The sequence below is a fragment of the Silurus aristotelis genome (assembly GCF_946808225.1).
Source record: "Silurus aristotelis genome assembly, chromosome: 5".
In the NCBI taxonomy this organism is placed as follows: Eukaryota; Metazoa; Chordata; class Actinopteri; order Siluriformes; family Siluridae; genus Silurus; species Silurus aristotelis.
Genome location: NC_139578.1, coordinates 16250840 through 16267655, shown reverse-complemented (window position 1 = coordinate 16267655; position 16816 = coordinate 16250840). Strand labels below are relative to the sequence as shown.

General features: G+C 38.0%; 2 protein-coding genes across 3 annotated transcripts in view; one reads left to right on the top strand and one right to left on the bottom strand.

The window, feature by feature from the left end:
- Positions 1-3382: 3382 nt before the first annotated feature.
- gba3 (glucosidase, beta, acid 3) lies at positions 3383-7025 on the bottom strand. Its single transcript, XM_083542430.1, has 5 exons — positions 6799-7025; positions 6200-6424; positions 4078-4880; positions 3852-3975; positions 3383-3679 (listed from the first exon to the last, which is right to left on the bottom strand). The coding sequence occupies exons 1-5, from the start codon at positions 6881-6883 to the stop codon at positions 3471-3473; spliced, it is 1446 nt and encodes a 481-aa protein (XP_083398556.1). The 5' UTR covers positions 6884-7025; the 3' UTR covers positions 3383-3470.
- Positions 7026-11492: 4467 nt separating this feature from the next.
- The window catches only part of adgra3 (adhesion G protein-coupled receptor A3), a 31077-nt gene continuing 25753 nt past the window's right edge, over positions 11493-16816 (top strand). Inside the window, exons 1-2 of one of the 2 annotated variants that reach the window (XM_083540838.1) lie at positions 11493-12305; positions 12385-12667. In XM_083540838.1, coding sequence (XP_083396964.1) covers positions 12269-12305; positions 12385-12667 — 320 coding nt within the window. In that variant the 5' untranslated portion in view covers positions 11493-12268. Of the gene's footprint in view, positions 12668-16816 lie in introns of both variants that reach the window. The other variant, XM_083540837.1, reaches the window with a different exon arrangement.

The following is a 16816-nucleotide window of genomic DNA, read 5'->3' as shown; positions in this document are numbered from 1 at the left end:
AGGAACAATTTGTGGGAAAACAACTGTGCACAGCCCTCTTCAGTTCATTTTCCATGTTTTGATGGGATGTAGATATGACTGAGCCTTTCCAAAACATCATCTTATTTCTTCTTTCTCTTCCTCACTGTTTCTTTTATTGACATTGGTTGATTTCTGCTTTAGGTCATGATCATGCTGGACGATGAAATGTTTGTTTAGCTGTGTAACACAGGCCTGCAGTTTTTGTGCCAGGATAGATTGGTATTTGGGGCTCTCTGATTTCTGAATACCTTTATTTTGACTTTTGAGTTTTTGGGGTCAAATATAATTTGTAAAGTATAAAAGGTTTTTTTTTTCACACCATAAGACATTTTAACAATATAGTTTTCAGTAACTAGTTAATTTAACAAAATCTGTTTGTTTGTTTTGTTCATTGTTCAGTGGGTTTTTGTCTAGCTTTCCCATACCAAGTACTATTTCTCATGGCAACCTTGTGGATCAACTTTTTGTCCCCTTTTTTTGTTACTTTTGTTAAGTAATGCCCCTGTGGTTAATGATGGCCAAGATAAGATTGGGATCAAACAGGTTACATGGCTCATCTTATGTTTTGGAAATTATTTTGTGCTGCTCTCCCAATTTAACCGATATTGATTTCTTACTGTATGCTGCCATGACAGTTTATGTTAAATGAATTCATAAAGCAATTGATATAACCATGGTAACAGCCATTAAACTGTATTTTTAATGCATAGGTTAGGGTCTTAAAGTTAGCTAAATAAACTGACAACATGCCATAGATCCTGCCATTGACTTAGCAAAGGCATTGCAGTAGAATTTAAAATGAATAAATAATGATTTATGTAAAGTGACATTTCATATGAGGTCAGTGGTCATAACATTTTATCAAAAAAAATGTTTCACTTGTTATTGTGTGTCATAAAGACATGTAATAAAACAGGCACACAAGGCAATAATTTGTGTGCAGCATAAACCGTCATGACAAGAACCATTATGGCAGCCATCATGACAATTCATTAGGTAATGTTAATAGGCCAATGCTATACAACTGCCATGTCATGCAATGTGCCATGACATGTTTAGGACATGGTTTGTTATATTTCTTATGAGGCAGGGTTCAAGTATGACTTTAGGATAAATGATTTAATAGACAAGCAGCATTAGTGAACAAGAGCAGTGGAACTCCCAGAATTCGGTATATAAATTGCATAAAAATCCAATTTGGTTATTTTTAACATATAGAAAACGGTTTCATATAATTATACGGGAAATAAAATATTTATTTTTATGGATATCATTATCAAGTCATTTGTCTATTACAGCTTGCATTTACCCATGGGAGCCGAAGTTCTACAAAAATAAAGATCCAATATATTTCATTATCAGATTAAAACATAAAAATAAAACACATTACGGCCGCAAAATAATTTGAGTGAGCATCTCTTTGTCTATAAATTTGCAAGGTTTGTTAGGTCCTAAGGCACTCTCCTCGAACTGTAATCATATGTACATGTGATTACCCTTTTGCACCACCATGTGGCAGTGCTCATCAACAAAACCCAAACAAAGCAACTCTGGCCTTCCTCAGCTCTTTTATTTATGTATTAGGTTTATCAAGAAAACATGAAAGCGATGTACTGCATGTAGATGCTAATGTGTAACTGTTCAGTCATGTATATACACATTACCTGTGGCCATCAAGGACACATTTTACACGTGGAATCAGTTCTGTCCTTTAACTACTTTTAACCTTGTGGTGATTTTTCCATAATGGTAACAAAAACGTGTGTTACAGAGATGGCAAAAGTACACACTTACTTTACTCAAGTAGAAGTACAGATACTCGTGTTTTAAGACTCTGGTAAAAGTTAAACACTTTTTCAATCAAAGTAAAGAAGTTTGGGCTCCGACATGTACTTAAGTAAAAAGTAGCCATTACTATTAGCTGTTTTAGTTTAACGCTGGTAACTGAACTTCACATCATAGTAATATATTAATTTAAAATCACTAACATTTTGTTTCCTAATGAATGTATTCAGGCTGAACATCCACCATATACAACACAAGAGGAAAGATGATGATGATCAGAATTGTCATGTTTACATCACTGACTTCCTCTGTCTAATCCACATTAACCCCAAACTTCTTGTTAACTTCTGCCCTGCTTGTTGTTAGCGTTATAAACTAGTCTACATCTGTGGTGTGTGAGAGCTAGAAATGATACACCAGTGGCAGATTGAAAAAGCCGCACAATGACAGGAAACAGGTTGATGGGCTACAAACAAGAAGAAAAATATTGATAATGTCACCAAATAGATTAAAACTAAAGTAACAAGTCTGGTTTGAAAATGTAAAAAGTAGAAAGTACAGATATTTGTGTAAAAATGTAGAGTGAAAGTAAAAAGTTGTCCAAAATATAAATAGTGAAGTAATGATACCAGAAAAATCTATTAAAGTAACAGAGTATTTGTACTGCATTACTTCCCATCTCTTGTGTGTGTGTGTGTAGAGAGCGAGAGAGAGAGCGAGAGACTTCCATTTGATTAGTGATTAGATCATTTCTATAAGGAATTTAGCTAGTGAGAATCTTGGAGAGTCTGCCACAGTTCTTCTGGACTACCTGACCTTTTTTGCATGTAAAACTCAGCAATCTTCCTTATATTATTAGTCTGAAAATTTCATGTGTTCCCGTCTTTACTAACAAACATTTTATCTTTACTATTGCAAGCAAAAAATGAGATGTAATGTTTGAAATGTATTTAGTTTTTGTACTGGCTCAAATATGCAGATGCCCTTAAATAAATAAAGACTAGGCTGCCTGGGACCTTTTCCAGCATACAGTATATATACACACAATATAAAAAAAATATCTTAAAAATTAATTTTAAAGAATTCAGAATCTGCACATATTTATTGTACATTGTAAAAGTGCCTCAAAAGCATAATTATAACTAAAATCCTTGTTTGGGGTCAGCTTTGTGCTTTAGACTATTCGTAGTGCATTCAAATGTGCAATGTGTTTTTATGTTGTTTAAATTGTATACAGTAATCCCCAGTCTATTGCAGTGGTTATGTCCCAAAACCACCCACGATAAACCGCAATTAACACACTCACCCCAAAAATACTATTTAATGTACAGTACTGTATTAACATTTTTCTTCATTTTTAATAGATTTCATTAGTTCAACATAAAAGCACATAAAAACGATTCCCTATAAGTGTTGTTGGTCTATCGTGCTATGCGTGAGAGACCGGGCTCATCAGCTAAACAAGTTGTGTGGCAAATGCAATTCCGCAATAAACGGGGGTCACGAGATTCGAACCGCGAGTAAAGCGGGGGATTACTGAAATTCTGAATTTAAAAACCAAAAAGCCAACCATCAGAATCATTAAAAATATATAATTCAGCCATTTTCTTTGCTCTTAATGATATTCAGCATTAAAACAATCAGATGTGTAGATCTCAGTGATTTCAGTTGTCCAGCTTGGTATAAGTGTGGTATCTTTTTATTACAGCTGCATACTCCTCACCAGAGCGGTAGATAGTGCGTTTCAGCTCACAGCTGGAGAAGTCCACATGGAAGAGGCCAAATCTCACACTGAAGCCTTCTGACCACTCAAGGTTATCCAGAAGTGACCAGGCAAAATATCCTTTTACATTCACACCATCATCCGTGATCGCTAAAACACAATAAAAGACACTGCATTAATGGTCTGTAAACAATATAACGTCTATATTTAGAAAAACCAAGCCTAAAAAATTTATTGATCAAACGTTGCATTAAAGTCAATATATATTCTTATTTATTAAACACTGCTAGTGTAAAGAATGTACACTCTGCTATTGCAAGACCTTTGGATACTTGCTGAAGTGTGTCCTGATAAAACTGGCAGCGATTAATATCTTCGAATTCCACAGGCCCAATTTGCGAGAAGCCATTTTCAGTGATATAAATGACTGGGTTGTTGCAAGTCTCCTGCGGAACATAATTCCATCAAATAAAAACAAAAAGTTGTGAATGTGTAAATGTACCAAGTTAGAAATGCAAGTAAAAGTAACAATAAGATCTCAAATATACCTTTATGTACTTTAAAAGCTTGTGCAGTCCTTCGGGCACAACAGCAAGCCAGTACGCACCACTCACTGGCCATGATGGATCTATTATAGCCTCTGCTCCCTGGTCCCCTGCGAAACTGAGCTCACTGGGACGAGAGCTTGCATCCTTCACTTTTCGTGATGTATAGTAGTTCAGTGCAAAGAAATCAGCTGTACCCAAGGGCTTGGGTTCGTCCTCTGAAAACTTGGGCAACCGCTGCCCTTTAGTAAATCCTAGCTCAAGGTTCTTAGCCTCAATCCTGGACCTCATGGACTTTGGATAGTCCCCTGTGCCAAACACTGGGCAAGCAAACCAGCCAAGGGTAAAGTCCATGTATCGCTGAGTGGCAGCAACATCTTTACTACATCCAGGGTCTAAAGGTTCAGCCCAGTCACTGTTAAGAGCAATGGACACCATTCCTCCCTGCAGACCTCTAAAGTGGGAATTATAGCTATGCCAAGCTCTAGAATGAGCACGCAGCATGTTGTGTCCTACAAGGTAGAGTAAGGTCCCTGGTTCTTTAAGGCCTGGGGCTAAAATGCCATTTTCATACCCAAGTTTCGCACATACATAAGGCTCATTTAGTGTAATCCAAAACTTCACCCTGTCCCCAAAAGTTTTAAAGCAAAACTGAGCATACGAGTCAAAAATATCTGCAATCTCTGGAGATTCCCATCCACCATGGTCCTGAAGAGCCTGAGGCAAGTCAAAGTGGTTCAGGGTGACCATGGGAACAACAGCATTCGCGATCAGGTCATCAATCACTTTATTATAGTATTCTACACCTTGGGAATAAAACAGAATGGGTTTATTCTCAGAGATGATGATGTATGCAGAAAAAGATTGTTATTACAATAACCTTACATGGACTTGAGTTGAAATTTACAAATGAGATTTAAGAAACAAATAAAAAACAATGTGTTGTAACCAAAACTTTTAGTGCATTAAATTTTACACCGAGGTTAATATTTCAGTGCTTGGGGCTGCTTCTCAGAGAAGCTGTGGAACAAACTTGTGACGGAAAAAAACGTGACGGAGGGTGAGCGTGATCAACTCTGAATGCATTTTAAAAACCAAATAGACTTAAGTACATGCATTGCAGGGTATTAATTGAAAATGCATACAAAGCGTGGGCATCAATGCATAAAAAAAAATATAACAATTTAACTTTCTTTACGGCTTCTCCCGTTAGGGGTCGCCACAGCGGATCCTCCGCACGTTTGATTTGGCACATGTTTTACGCTGGATGCCCTTCCTAACGCAACCCTCCCCAATTTATCCGGGCTTGGGACCGGCACTAAGAGTGGCTGGGGATGGTTCCCTGACCGGGAATCGAACCCGGGTCGCAGCGGTGGGAGCGCTGCATCTTAACCACTAGACCACCAGGGGACCTGAACAATTTATAACAATTATGCTACCTTTTTGCTATACCTTTGGCCCAGATTGCATTTTGAAACACACACTGAATTTTGCTACAAATTTCACAGTGTTATGATGAAAATAAAATCCTAAATATCCTAACCATGAGTCTAAATGCATTTAAATAACATGTCAAATGATCATTTTGCTACTATTTCTGCTTGGACATTTTACACTTCAAATACATTTTTTTTATATATATTTTCATTTTGCAACTAATCAAATGTTAAAATTAGAATGTAATTTACATAGTCGACTACTATTGGAAATGGCAAATGTGTATATATATATATATATATATATATATATATAAATTATATAAATATATATAACCAGACTTTGCACATATGGAAATGGAAAAAGTAAATATAAATACATTACCATTTTGAATACTGCATTTTACATTTTAAATTGAATTTCACTACCTCTTTGCTTCTATAAATTAACAGTGGAGTAAGATATTGAGATGTTGGCTTCCACAAAACAGAAGCCATGAGGATGCAAATTTTGCCACTCACAAATGTACAGTATTTTATATATTTATGGCATATTTACTAACCACCTATATGTACAGAAGCACACACTCTCACCGATGCATCGGTTTACATTGACACACAAACACATTGCAGATTACCAATTACTGTTCATAGTTTTCCATTTTAATTTTATTGAACACATTCCAGACCTTTTGGGTTGACAAAATGTATGGTTCCATCAGGAAGCAACCGTGGCCATGAGAAGGACAGACGGTAGTGTGTGAGGCCTAATTGCTGGATACACTTCAGGTCCTCATCCCAAAGCTGGTAGCTGTTACAGGCCACATCTCCAGTGTGACCCTCAAACACTCGGCCTTTACTGTGGCAAAAAGTGTCCCATATGCTGGGGCCTTTACCGTCCAAATCCCAGCCCCCTGTACAACCACACAAAAGTGACAAAACACACTTTAAAAACATAGCTTGCTCCGAGTTGCATATACGAGTTAAATTACAGGCATCATTACAGTGTGTGCTGCATATTCTCCTCTGGGTTCTCTGGTTTTCTCCCACCACACAAAAACATCGGTTGAATTACATTTAATTGCATGTGTGTGCTGCAAAAAAAGTGTCTATCCAGGGTATAGTTCCATCTCATGATAGATTCTGGATCCTCCATTAAGTTTGTTAACGAGCAGATAATTGTTTAAAGTTTTTAATAATAGTTGATTTATTTTTTTATTTATCTTTTACTTAAGTGGTTTCATTTTGCAAAAGTGCATTAGATTGCAGCTATAGAAAAGTTATCTACCTTCGATTTGGTACGCGGCTGTTGACGCTCCCCATGCAAAACCACTGGAAAAATGTTGAAGAGACACAGTTTTTGACAGCGCCATGTCGGCTGCGTTTGTCAGTGAGGACCATGAACACGACGAACGCGTGCTCTCACCTGTCCCTTAGTCCCAAAGTTCAACTTTAATTGCCGCCGCGTTTTACAGCACCCGGAAATACAGCGCGGAGCGTCAGCACGTACAGCGTGTGCGTAGCTACGTCATCACGTAAAGAAAGGGGAGGGGGGGTTCATACATAGGACAGGGAGTCTCATATGCGTTGCGTCCAAGGATTAGGGATGAGCGATATCACTTTTTTTCGATCCGATATCAAATACTGTCAAGATCAGTATCGCTAATAGGCATCTTCTTTTTCTTTCGGCTGCTCCATTAGGGGTCGCCACAGCGGATCATCCGTCTCCATTCTACTCTGTCCTCTACATCTGCATTTTCACATGAACTACCTGCATGTCTTCCCTCACCACATTTATAAACCTACTTTTTGGTCTTCCTCTTTTCCTCCTTCCTGGTGGCTCCATCCTCAGCATTCTCCTACCGATATACCCCATGTCTCTCCTCTGCACATGTCCAAACCATCTTAATCTCACCTCTCTGTCTGCAAAAAACCTACATGTGCTGTCCCTCTAATAAACTCATTTCTAATCCTGTCCATCTTTGTCACTACCAGTGAAAATCTCAACATCTTCAACTTTGCTACCTCCTGCTCCACCTCCTGTCTTTTACTCAATGCCACTGTTTTTAAACCATACAAGATTGCAGGTCTCACCACAGTCCTATAAATTTCCTTTTCACTCTTGCAGATACTCTTCTTTCACAGATCACTCCTGCTATCACTCTTTTCCACCCACTCCACCCTGCCTGCACTCTTTTCTTCATTTCTCTAACACATTCTCCATTACTTTGCACTGTTGACCCCAGGTACCTGAACTCCTCCACCTTCAACACCTCTTCTCCCTGATAGGCATACCAATCAAAATTCCAGTATTTTTGAAAACCAGCATTTTTTATATTATATAGACTACAAAAGACTGGGCTTCACTATTGGGATTCACTATATATATATATATATATATATATATATATATATATATATATATATATATATATATATATATATATATATATATATACACACACAAAGTAATAATGGTGTTTTAAATTACTTAAATAATCAGGGCACTAAACGGAACTTTTGCAATGTTTCCATATGGACGATTTTAATTACCCGATGTGTGCATCATGGACCATCATCTGTCTAACTGGATATTGGATTACCTCACAGACCGAACACAGTATGTGAGGACTCGTGACTGTAAGTCTGACATGGTTGTCTGCAACACTGGAGCCCCGCAGGGAACGGTTCTGGGCCCTGTGCTTCTTCACCGTCTACACTACAGACTGCATGTTCAGCTCAGCAACCTGTCACCTGCAGAAGTTCTCTGGTGACTCTGCCATCGTCAGTCTGATCAAGGATAATGATGACAGGGAGTACAGAGGACTGATCCAGAACTTTGTGGACTGGTGCCAATGGAGCTGCCTCCAGATAAAAATGTGGGGAAAACCAAAGAACTAGTAGTGGATTTCCATAGGCACAAACAAACTTCATTATCACCAGTGAACATTCAGAGAAAGGACATTGTAAGAGTGGACTCTTACAAATACCTGGGTGTTCATCTAAACAGTAAAATGGACTGGACAGATAATACTGAGGAAATTTATAAGAAAGGACAAAGCAGACTCTATCTGCTAAAAAGACTAAGGTCTTTTGGAGTGTAGGAGCAGCTACTAAAGACGTTTTTTTGACTCTGTGGTGGCCTCAGCCACATTCTATGGTGTGGTATGTTGGTGCAGCAGCATCTCTACTGCAGTCAGGAAGAGACTGGACAAGCTGATCAGGAAGGCCAGCTCAGTCCTGGGGATACCCCTGGATACCCCTGTTCAGGAGGTGGGGGAAAGAAGAATGGTAGCTAAACTATCATCATTACTGCAGAATGACTCTCACCCCCTGTTTGAAACAGTTTCATCTCTGAGCAGCTCCTTCAGTGACAGACTGTTAAATCCTAAGTGTCTGAAGGAGCGATACAGATGATCTTTTCTCGCTGCTGCTATAGGACTTTACAATCAGAGCTGCTCCCAGTAAACCACTCACCAAAATATACACTGTTATGTTAATACTGTTGCAATAAAAATAATTTAAAACCATGCAATATTACCTATGTGCAATATGTTTGATAGTGTAACTACTTACTTGTGATCTTTTTTCTTCTTTTGTATTTATACATTGTGTTGTGTATATACTATATACTGTATTATGTTTCTACTTTTATTTTATTTTATTTTTTTATTTTTTTTTTACATATTTGCATATTTCTTTTTCTTTGCTGCTGTAACAGAGAAATTTCCCCACTGTGGGACGAATAAAGTTATATCTCATCTTATCTTAACGTTCATTTTGACAGCAGTTATATATAGAAAAAAATCTCTCAGAAGGTCCTCTGAGATATGATTGAGTGCCAGCTATTATTTGAATGATGAGGCACAGCGGGAAGAACTGCTAGTTTACAGTGATAATAAGTGATAATAAAACTCATTTGCTTAAAACAAACCACAGTTATTTTAATGTGAGAATCGATCCTCTCCATACAACACCGGCATAAAAAAATATCCATACTGTAGGATTGGTCAGTCCATCCCTACTATTGAGCCTTTAAACTGTAAAATAAACCCCATTGAACCCCTAAGTACAGATTTGTTTCATCACTCTTAGTACAGACATAATGTATTCAATAAGATTTGTAACATTATTTTAGACTATCACTCAATTTTCCACAAACAGGACACATTAGGTTTATGTTGAGGTTAATGATAGTTGTACATGTTTTTTAGTTGTTGTTCGGATAAAACATGTCTAAATCAGTCAAAAAAAAAAAAAAGATTAATTAATAGAATAAGAATAATTACAGAGCCTTGGAGGTGTGGTACTGTATCAAAAAAATATATTGTAAAATGCTCTCTTTTGCCTTTTAACACCACTAAGAGTATGAAGGAATGCTTTTATACTCTATAGAGTTCATTGAATGTCCCTTAGTGAGCCATTTATTCATTTACAAGTAAACTTCCTGCTTCACTATAAAGTACCAACATAAAACTTGTGTTTTGTCATTATAGTAAAGGACTGTCAGAACTTGCACACACACGTAAACAAGTCTCATCTCTTGCTTTATACAGTTGCATGCGATGCCTGCACCCTCCTCTGTTTGTTGGCTACCCACAGCTACGAGTTGGAACTTGCCTGTTCTCTATAGACTCACAATGAATACAATGCACCTAGGATTGTGAAGGATTGTGTTACAGTTGTAATCTGTTTAGTTGGCAAGTAATTCTCTTTAACAGTTACATCATGGATTCATCAATTAGCTACAAGCATTTTGTTTAATGGTAGGTGATGAAACACATAAAATATAAACCACTACACTGCATATGGCATCCAACATCTACATGAACTAAACAGGTGACACAGAATAGCCCACTAATTATTCATGTACAGCATACCATTCACATGAACATTATTTGAACATATATCTTTTGTTTTTGTGGGATTAACACAGTTCACAGAGAAAACAATAATAAATGCATAAATGTTTAAAAATCTATCAAGGGGATATAGAGGGCTTTTAAAATATTGGGAATTTGCATGTTTTTCCCTGTGCTTTCGTAATTTCTTCAAAGTACTCTGGTTTCCTCCCCTAGTACAAACACAGGCATTGAAGGCCGATTGACATTTCCCCTTGTCTATAATGCGTGTGTTAGTGTTTGATTGTGCCGGTAGAAAACCCAGTCTATGATGTCTCTCACCTCTCCAAAGTCTTAAAGTGTTTTAGAGGATGGATAAATCTAGCACAAACAGAATTCATTGATTTAAAACCAGATAATTAAATGGATAATTAACAATGTTACTTTTCACAGCAGTTTTACTCTAAAATCAGTTTCTTTTCTTAATCATCTGTCATTTGAGTTTGTACAACGAATTCTACAGAAAACATTGAAGCATTCTCAAAATAAGAGAACACAAAAGCAATAATGGAAATTAGATGCACTTTAAAATGTTTTACCTAAAAGTAGTATTAACAAAACATAAAGAATTTCTTTATTACATACAAAATTAGGTTTGTTTCATATTTTTTTTTTGCTGCTTTTCAAATAGATTTTCCCATACACATTTTTATATGGATTCAAATAATGTTTACATGTCCAGTATTTGCTAACCTAATATTGCACTCCTTCACTGCACTGTGCTACTCTCATTGTGTTGTGTACTAAAAGTTGTTTGCACACGTGCACTTTGTGTGGTTGTTGCTTTATCTTGTGTTATATCGTTTCAAGTAGGACCTTGGACTTGGATGAATGTTGTTTAGTTTTGCTGTATACTGTGCTCTATTAGGCTAAAATGCCAATGAAAGCCAATTGACTTGGTTGAAATGTGAAAATAAAACTTGAAATTCAGGTTCTTTTTCCAGAGAGTTTGGTTGATGATGATTACGGGTGATGGTAGTGATGGTAAAGGTGGTTGCGGTGGTGTGTACTACTGAACACTTGGTCTGTTTTCGCAGTGAAGCCCTATGAGCTGCGCTTCATCGTGGATTACTGGTGTTTTTTTTTTTTTTTTATGGAGAAGGTGGCAGCCCTGCGGTGACGTCATCGGCGGAAGTGGAGCACACGGATTCACACGGACTTTTAACGAGTTCAACAAACTGCGAGCTGCTTCCCCTCCTCCTCCTCGCCTTACCTCGATTTTTAAATCTGCGTCGATCTTTTGGACGTCGTTTTTTTTTTTTTGATGTTCCTGGGAAAAAAAAATAAAAATTTGCATATATTTCTACGGACATTTCTGTAACCTTATGGAGTGAGAGCTGACCGTGCGTGCTGGCGCGCGCGTTTCCCCAACTACAATCCGGTGTGTTTTTTGCGGTGCGGATCTGCTCGGCGCGCGACCAACTTTTGTGTTTGATAAGTTCGCGAACTCGTTCTTGAGTATCATTTTGTTTGATTTGAACCATAACTATTTTTTTTTTTGCAAAAAAACAAAACAAAGGAAAGTAAAGTAACTTTTGAGCGATTTCCTGAAGTTTGTATGTCCTGTGTTTGGCTGCAGCTGTCTCCTCACCGCGCAGGAGTCTAGCTATAAAAAAAAAACGAAGAGGCAAAGAGAAAAACGACATGGAATACATCCAGCAGTGGCAGCCAACCTACAGAAATTTCTGCTCGAGTTGAAGTTTCTGTATAATAGACTGTAATAGACTGGGAGCTTCGAGCGACTCAATGGCACCGAGTCGTAAAACGAGCCAATTGGAAAACAAAGGAAGGATCCCGGAGCGCGTCTCAGGACTGATTCATGTGCAGCACACAAAGCCATGGCGCATCCCAGTCTAAATGCGGACACCAAGATTCCAGCATGACCTAAAACGTTGTGCGTAATTCCCTAAATTAATTGTATTTAATGTGCGTTTGTCGAAAAAACACAAGAATAATCCTTTATGTATCTGTAGACAAACAAACTAACTGTGCCGCTTTCCGAGGCTTCATTCACTCCACTCCAGTGCAGAATAAGAACAAGCTGGAAATGTCTCCTAGCAGCTGCTGTACGCTTTTATTGCCGTTTGTACTGCTCGGGACTGCAAACTGGGCAGCTTCGCAAGAATGTAAATACTATGAAGAACGACAGAAAACCACCGGTCGTTCAGGGACGGCAGACAAGAAGGTTGTGTGTAGCAACATGGAGCTCCAGCAGGTTGTGCCTGTCACTTCTTTCCCCAACAGTACAGTCACACTGTAAGTAACCACCATCCACCATCATGCTGCCTTGTTGTTTACCTCCCTTGTTTTCTTTCTTTCTTGCTGTTGAGTGACACGGCCAGGTTTTGTTGCATCTAGAGCTCCTGGTGGAAGGAATGAGGTTTTAAAAGGTGCTCAGACTATGTACGTGGAGCATCTATTTATACATCTTGGACTGGACTCCAGTGGGTCACCACGGTGAAAGCTATCATACACACTCCAATATGTGTCACGCTGGACCATATATCATACCAACACCATTCTTTGTAATGTTCCACTACTAGGGTGGATTTGGTTTAAGACTTGGATTAGTTTAAACTTTTCTGTACATCACTTGACCCGACTCAATTTGTGCCTATTAGCGAATCGTAAGCTTGCAGATTAAATGAAATGGACACATCATCTTTCTGCTGAACATTGATAAGGTTAATCACAAGATAATGAATCTTTAAAAGAAAATGCCACTAAGAGTATGAAGTGCCAAGTAGGTCTTGTTTTTTGGAAGCTGGGGTTTTTAAAATAGTAAGTGTGGAGCTGTCATGCAAACTCTGTAAACCAGCAAACATCTCTGTGTGTTTTCAATCTGAAGTATGATTTTTAAAAGTCTCAAGTCTTTTTCTTTTGTGGCTGGGTGTAAAACTGGCACACAGAGCATACCTCCACATTCAGACTCCATCTTCAATCATGGACCCATTAAGAATTTAGCTTCCGGGTGGACTGTAGAGGCGATAAAGAAAAAATAAATATTAACAACTCTACACTCTCAGAAAAATGTGTAACAAACTGTATCAATGGGCAGGTACTGTGAACGATACAATATTTGCAAACACTGCTAAACATTCGAAAGTTATTGAAAGTACTTCATTAAACCAGGATTAAGATTTAAGGTATTTAAAAGTACGCCTCGTGCACCTTACTAGGTAAAGCATACACACTGAAGGTGCAGAAGTGTACTGAACCTTTAAGGTAATGGTAACACCCCAGGTGAAAGAATTACAGTGTAATACCCCAAATTTCTGAGTGTATACTAAAGTTGTCAAAGTGTACTATAGCATAACGTTTGGGTATCGTAGTTGGAGCTTAGACCAATATCTATTTTCTGTGAGAAATCCCAAACAGATGTTGTCCCGGTTAGTGGTTGTTGTCTGCCAGACGTTGTGAATTTTCACTCTTACATGGATCGCATCACTCAGTTTGATCACTTTGTCTGAAAAGTGTTTGCTGTGCAAATGTGACTGTGTGTCTGTCTACTTGATACGTTCTTCTGAGTTGTAAGCAGCCCTGTGTGCTCTTCTACCAGAATTAATTTGATCAGATTATGTGTTTCATGGTCTGCAATCAAACATTACAATTGAATTTCTGTGGTCAAGTGTCTGTACATATCGAGACCTGTCCAGTATGTGGATTTTAAGCTCTTCCAGCTGATTTGTCTGATTGTTTGCTCGAATAAGGCACATTCGCTGTATGCCAGTTTTTTTTATGGATATTTGAATCATAACAGTGTTTTATTTCCCTGCATGAATCAGCTACACTATTAACTCTTCCGTTTTTGCTTGAGGACTTTGTTTAATGGCAAGTCAAATTAGTTTTGTTGGGAAAATATCTTTTATATTCAAGAATTACTTTTGTTTTGTGTATGTACCCCCCTCACAATTCAGAAGCCATTTTATTATATCTTCTCAAAGGACAATACTATAGAAATAAAACTTGGATATATTTTAGTCAATGCGCAGCTTGTGTAGCAGTACAGATTTATTGTCTTCTGAAAATAACATGCAGCAATTATTAAAATAGCCTGCAACAAAAGTTAGTACATCCTAAGTAATAACAACTGTATGACACTCAACAATGCAAAGCCACGTGTCCTATTTATCATGTTCAAGTTTTTGTCTGCTTGACAAGACCATAAAAATTTGTGTATCTTGTACTCGAGTAGTTAAAATTTGGTGCTTTGAGTAAAATTTTCTCATACTGAACACTGGCTGTTCAACATGCACCTCATGGCAAAGAACTTTCTGAGGATTTAAGAATTAGAATTGTTGCTCTCCATAAAGATGCCCAGGATATAAGATCAGTAACACCCTTAAACTGAGTTACAGTACAGTGGCCAGGGTCATACAGAGGTTTTCCAATACGGTTTCAACTCAGAACAGGCCTCACAAGGGTCAATCAAAGAAGTTAAGTCCTCGTTCAGTGCAGCAGGCTCAGAAGCTGGCTTAAAAAACAGACACGAGTGCTGATAGCATTGCTTTAGAGGTTGCAGAAGCAGAAGGTCCGCTAGTCAGTGCCCAGACCGCTAGTCAGTGCCCAGACTGAAGACAACCTGTCCAAGAGCATGAATTACTGGAACCATGTCATGTGGTCTGTTGAGACTAGGATAAACTCGTTTGGCTCAGATGACGCCCTGGTGAGGAGTACCAAGAAAATTGTGTCTTGCCTACAGTGAAGCATGGTGGTGGTAGCATCCTAGTCTGTAGCTTGTACTTGGGGCACTGCAGTTAATTGAGTGGAAACATGGATTTCAACATATACTGAGACATTCTGCAGCAGTACATGATGCCCTCTCATCAGAAACTGAAGAAATAATGTCTAATTTGCAGTCCTGTAATGAAACATTGATTTACATTGTACTCACTGTACACTGTATTACATGTGGTGTATGTTAACATGAATAAAAATAACCAGATGACCTGCAGAAATAAGACTTTAGCTCTGATTAATGCAAAATGAATGCAACATGAGTAGATATGAGGCTTGAGTGACGTTCTTTAGGAATTGGCTGGGGGTGGGAAACTAGTCAAAAATAAACTACCTCAAACATTTCTTGGCCGCTCTATGGGACATTTGCACATTCCAGTGATTCATTCTCACTCGCATTTTAGTGTTTTGGGTTTCACTGACTTGAGCATAGAGCATGTGACGGTCTGACATGGTCCAAAAGATTGAGATAAGTGTTTTACATGCACATACTCATCCAACTTGGCGGCCTTTTCCTTTTTTTTCTTTTTTTTTTCCCTTTTTTATTTATCTGTGGTTGAGCCTAATTCTTAGTCAGTCATTTCCACTAATCTGGATTGTAGCCTACTCACACAAACATGAAATACATGAAATAATCGACTATTAATAAAAAGCTAATACTAGATTGATTTCTGTATACGTTCACTGTATTTATCACTGTACAACACATTTTCAGACATATATTTCATTTGAAAGCATATTATATCCCTGTTGTAGCCTGTAGAAAGAGATGACAATGGTACATCCTGTGTGATTGTGAGTGTGCACACACCTGTGCTTGTTGTTTAGTAGGAGGGTTATAACTCTTCCAGCGCAGCTCACCATTTCTCTCTCTGACTGACACACACCTGGCACCTTTAGCGAAGCTCTGTGGGACGCGCGATTTCCTCCTACCACAGGAAACGCTGCTTCGGTTTGAAAGTCCAGCCGAGTCCTATTAAACGTTGTGGCTCGCAGCAAGACTGGATCAGCTTGTTTTATGGGAACACAAATAAGCTGTCCAGGACAGAGCAAGTCACATTTTTGTCCAACTCTAATAAAAAAAAAAAAATGTCCCTTTTTGTCTTTATTAGGCTTTGGCTTTATTAGAAAATTTTTTTTAAATCTGGCATGGCTAATGGTTTTTAAAGACACCAAACTCTTTCTGACCCATTGTGCTTTTTTTGCATCAAGTAGGTATTTCTTCAGGTGGTGGAATACTTTACTGGCTGTTTTGATTCGTGTAGCTGCTGTCTAATGAAAAAAGGTGAACTCGGGGCTCATCTCGAGTGTTTGTGTAAGCTGCGCCCAGAAAAAACATGCAACGCTGCAGCTGCTTTTCTTTATGTATTTTGTTTGTTTTGGGTGCTTTCTTCGTGCTGTATGATTCTTGGACATTTAGAAAGAAAATCTTCATATATAACCAAGTAAATTCCAAATATATATAACCGATGTTCTTTTGTCTTAAAGAATAAGGTTAAATCACTGTTGTATCTATTTTTACAGTGGACCGTGTCTTTAGATGGTAAAGATGGTAGAAGTGCTAATGTTCTCTAATTGTCCATACCAAAAGGGATATATATAATATATATATATATGAATATTTAACGTTCATTTGATAGCAAGTTGATGTTACTTACAGTTTGTTTG

What these genes read in the sequence shown, in the direction of transcription:
- gba3 (XM_083542430.1), bottom strand. Translation starts at nt 6,883, where the DNA reads ATGGCGCTGTCAAAAACTGTGTCTCTTCAACATTTTTCCAGTGGTTTT. An exon ending in AGCCGCGTACCAAATCGAAG is followed by an intron (nt 6,425 to 6,798) that starts GTAGATAACTTT and finishes GTGGTTGTACAG; the next exon opens with GGGGCTGGGATTTGGACGGT. An exon ending in ACTTCAGCAAGTATCCAAAG is followed by an intron (nt 3,680 to 3,851) that starts GTCTTGCAATAG and finishes ATTGTGTTTTAG; the next exon opens with CGATCACGGATGATGGTGTG.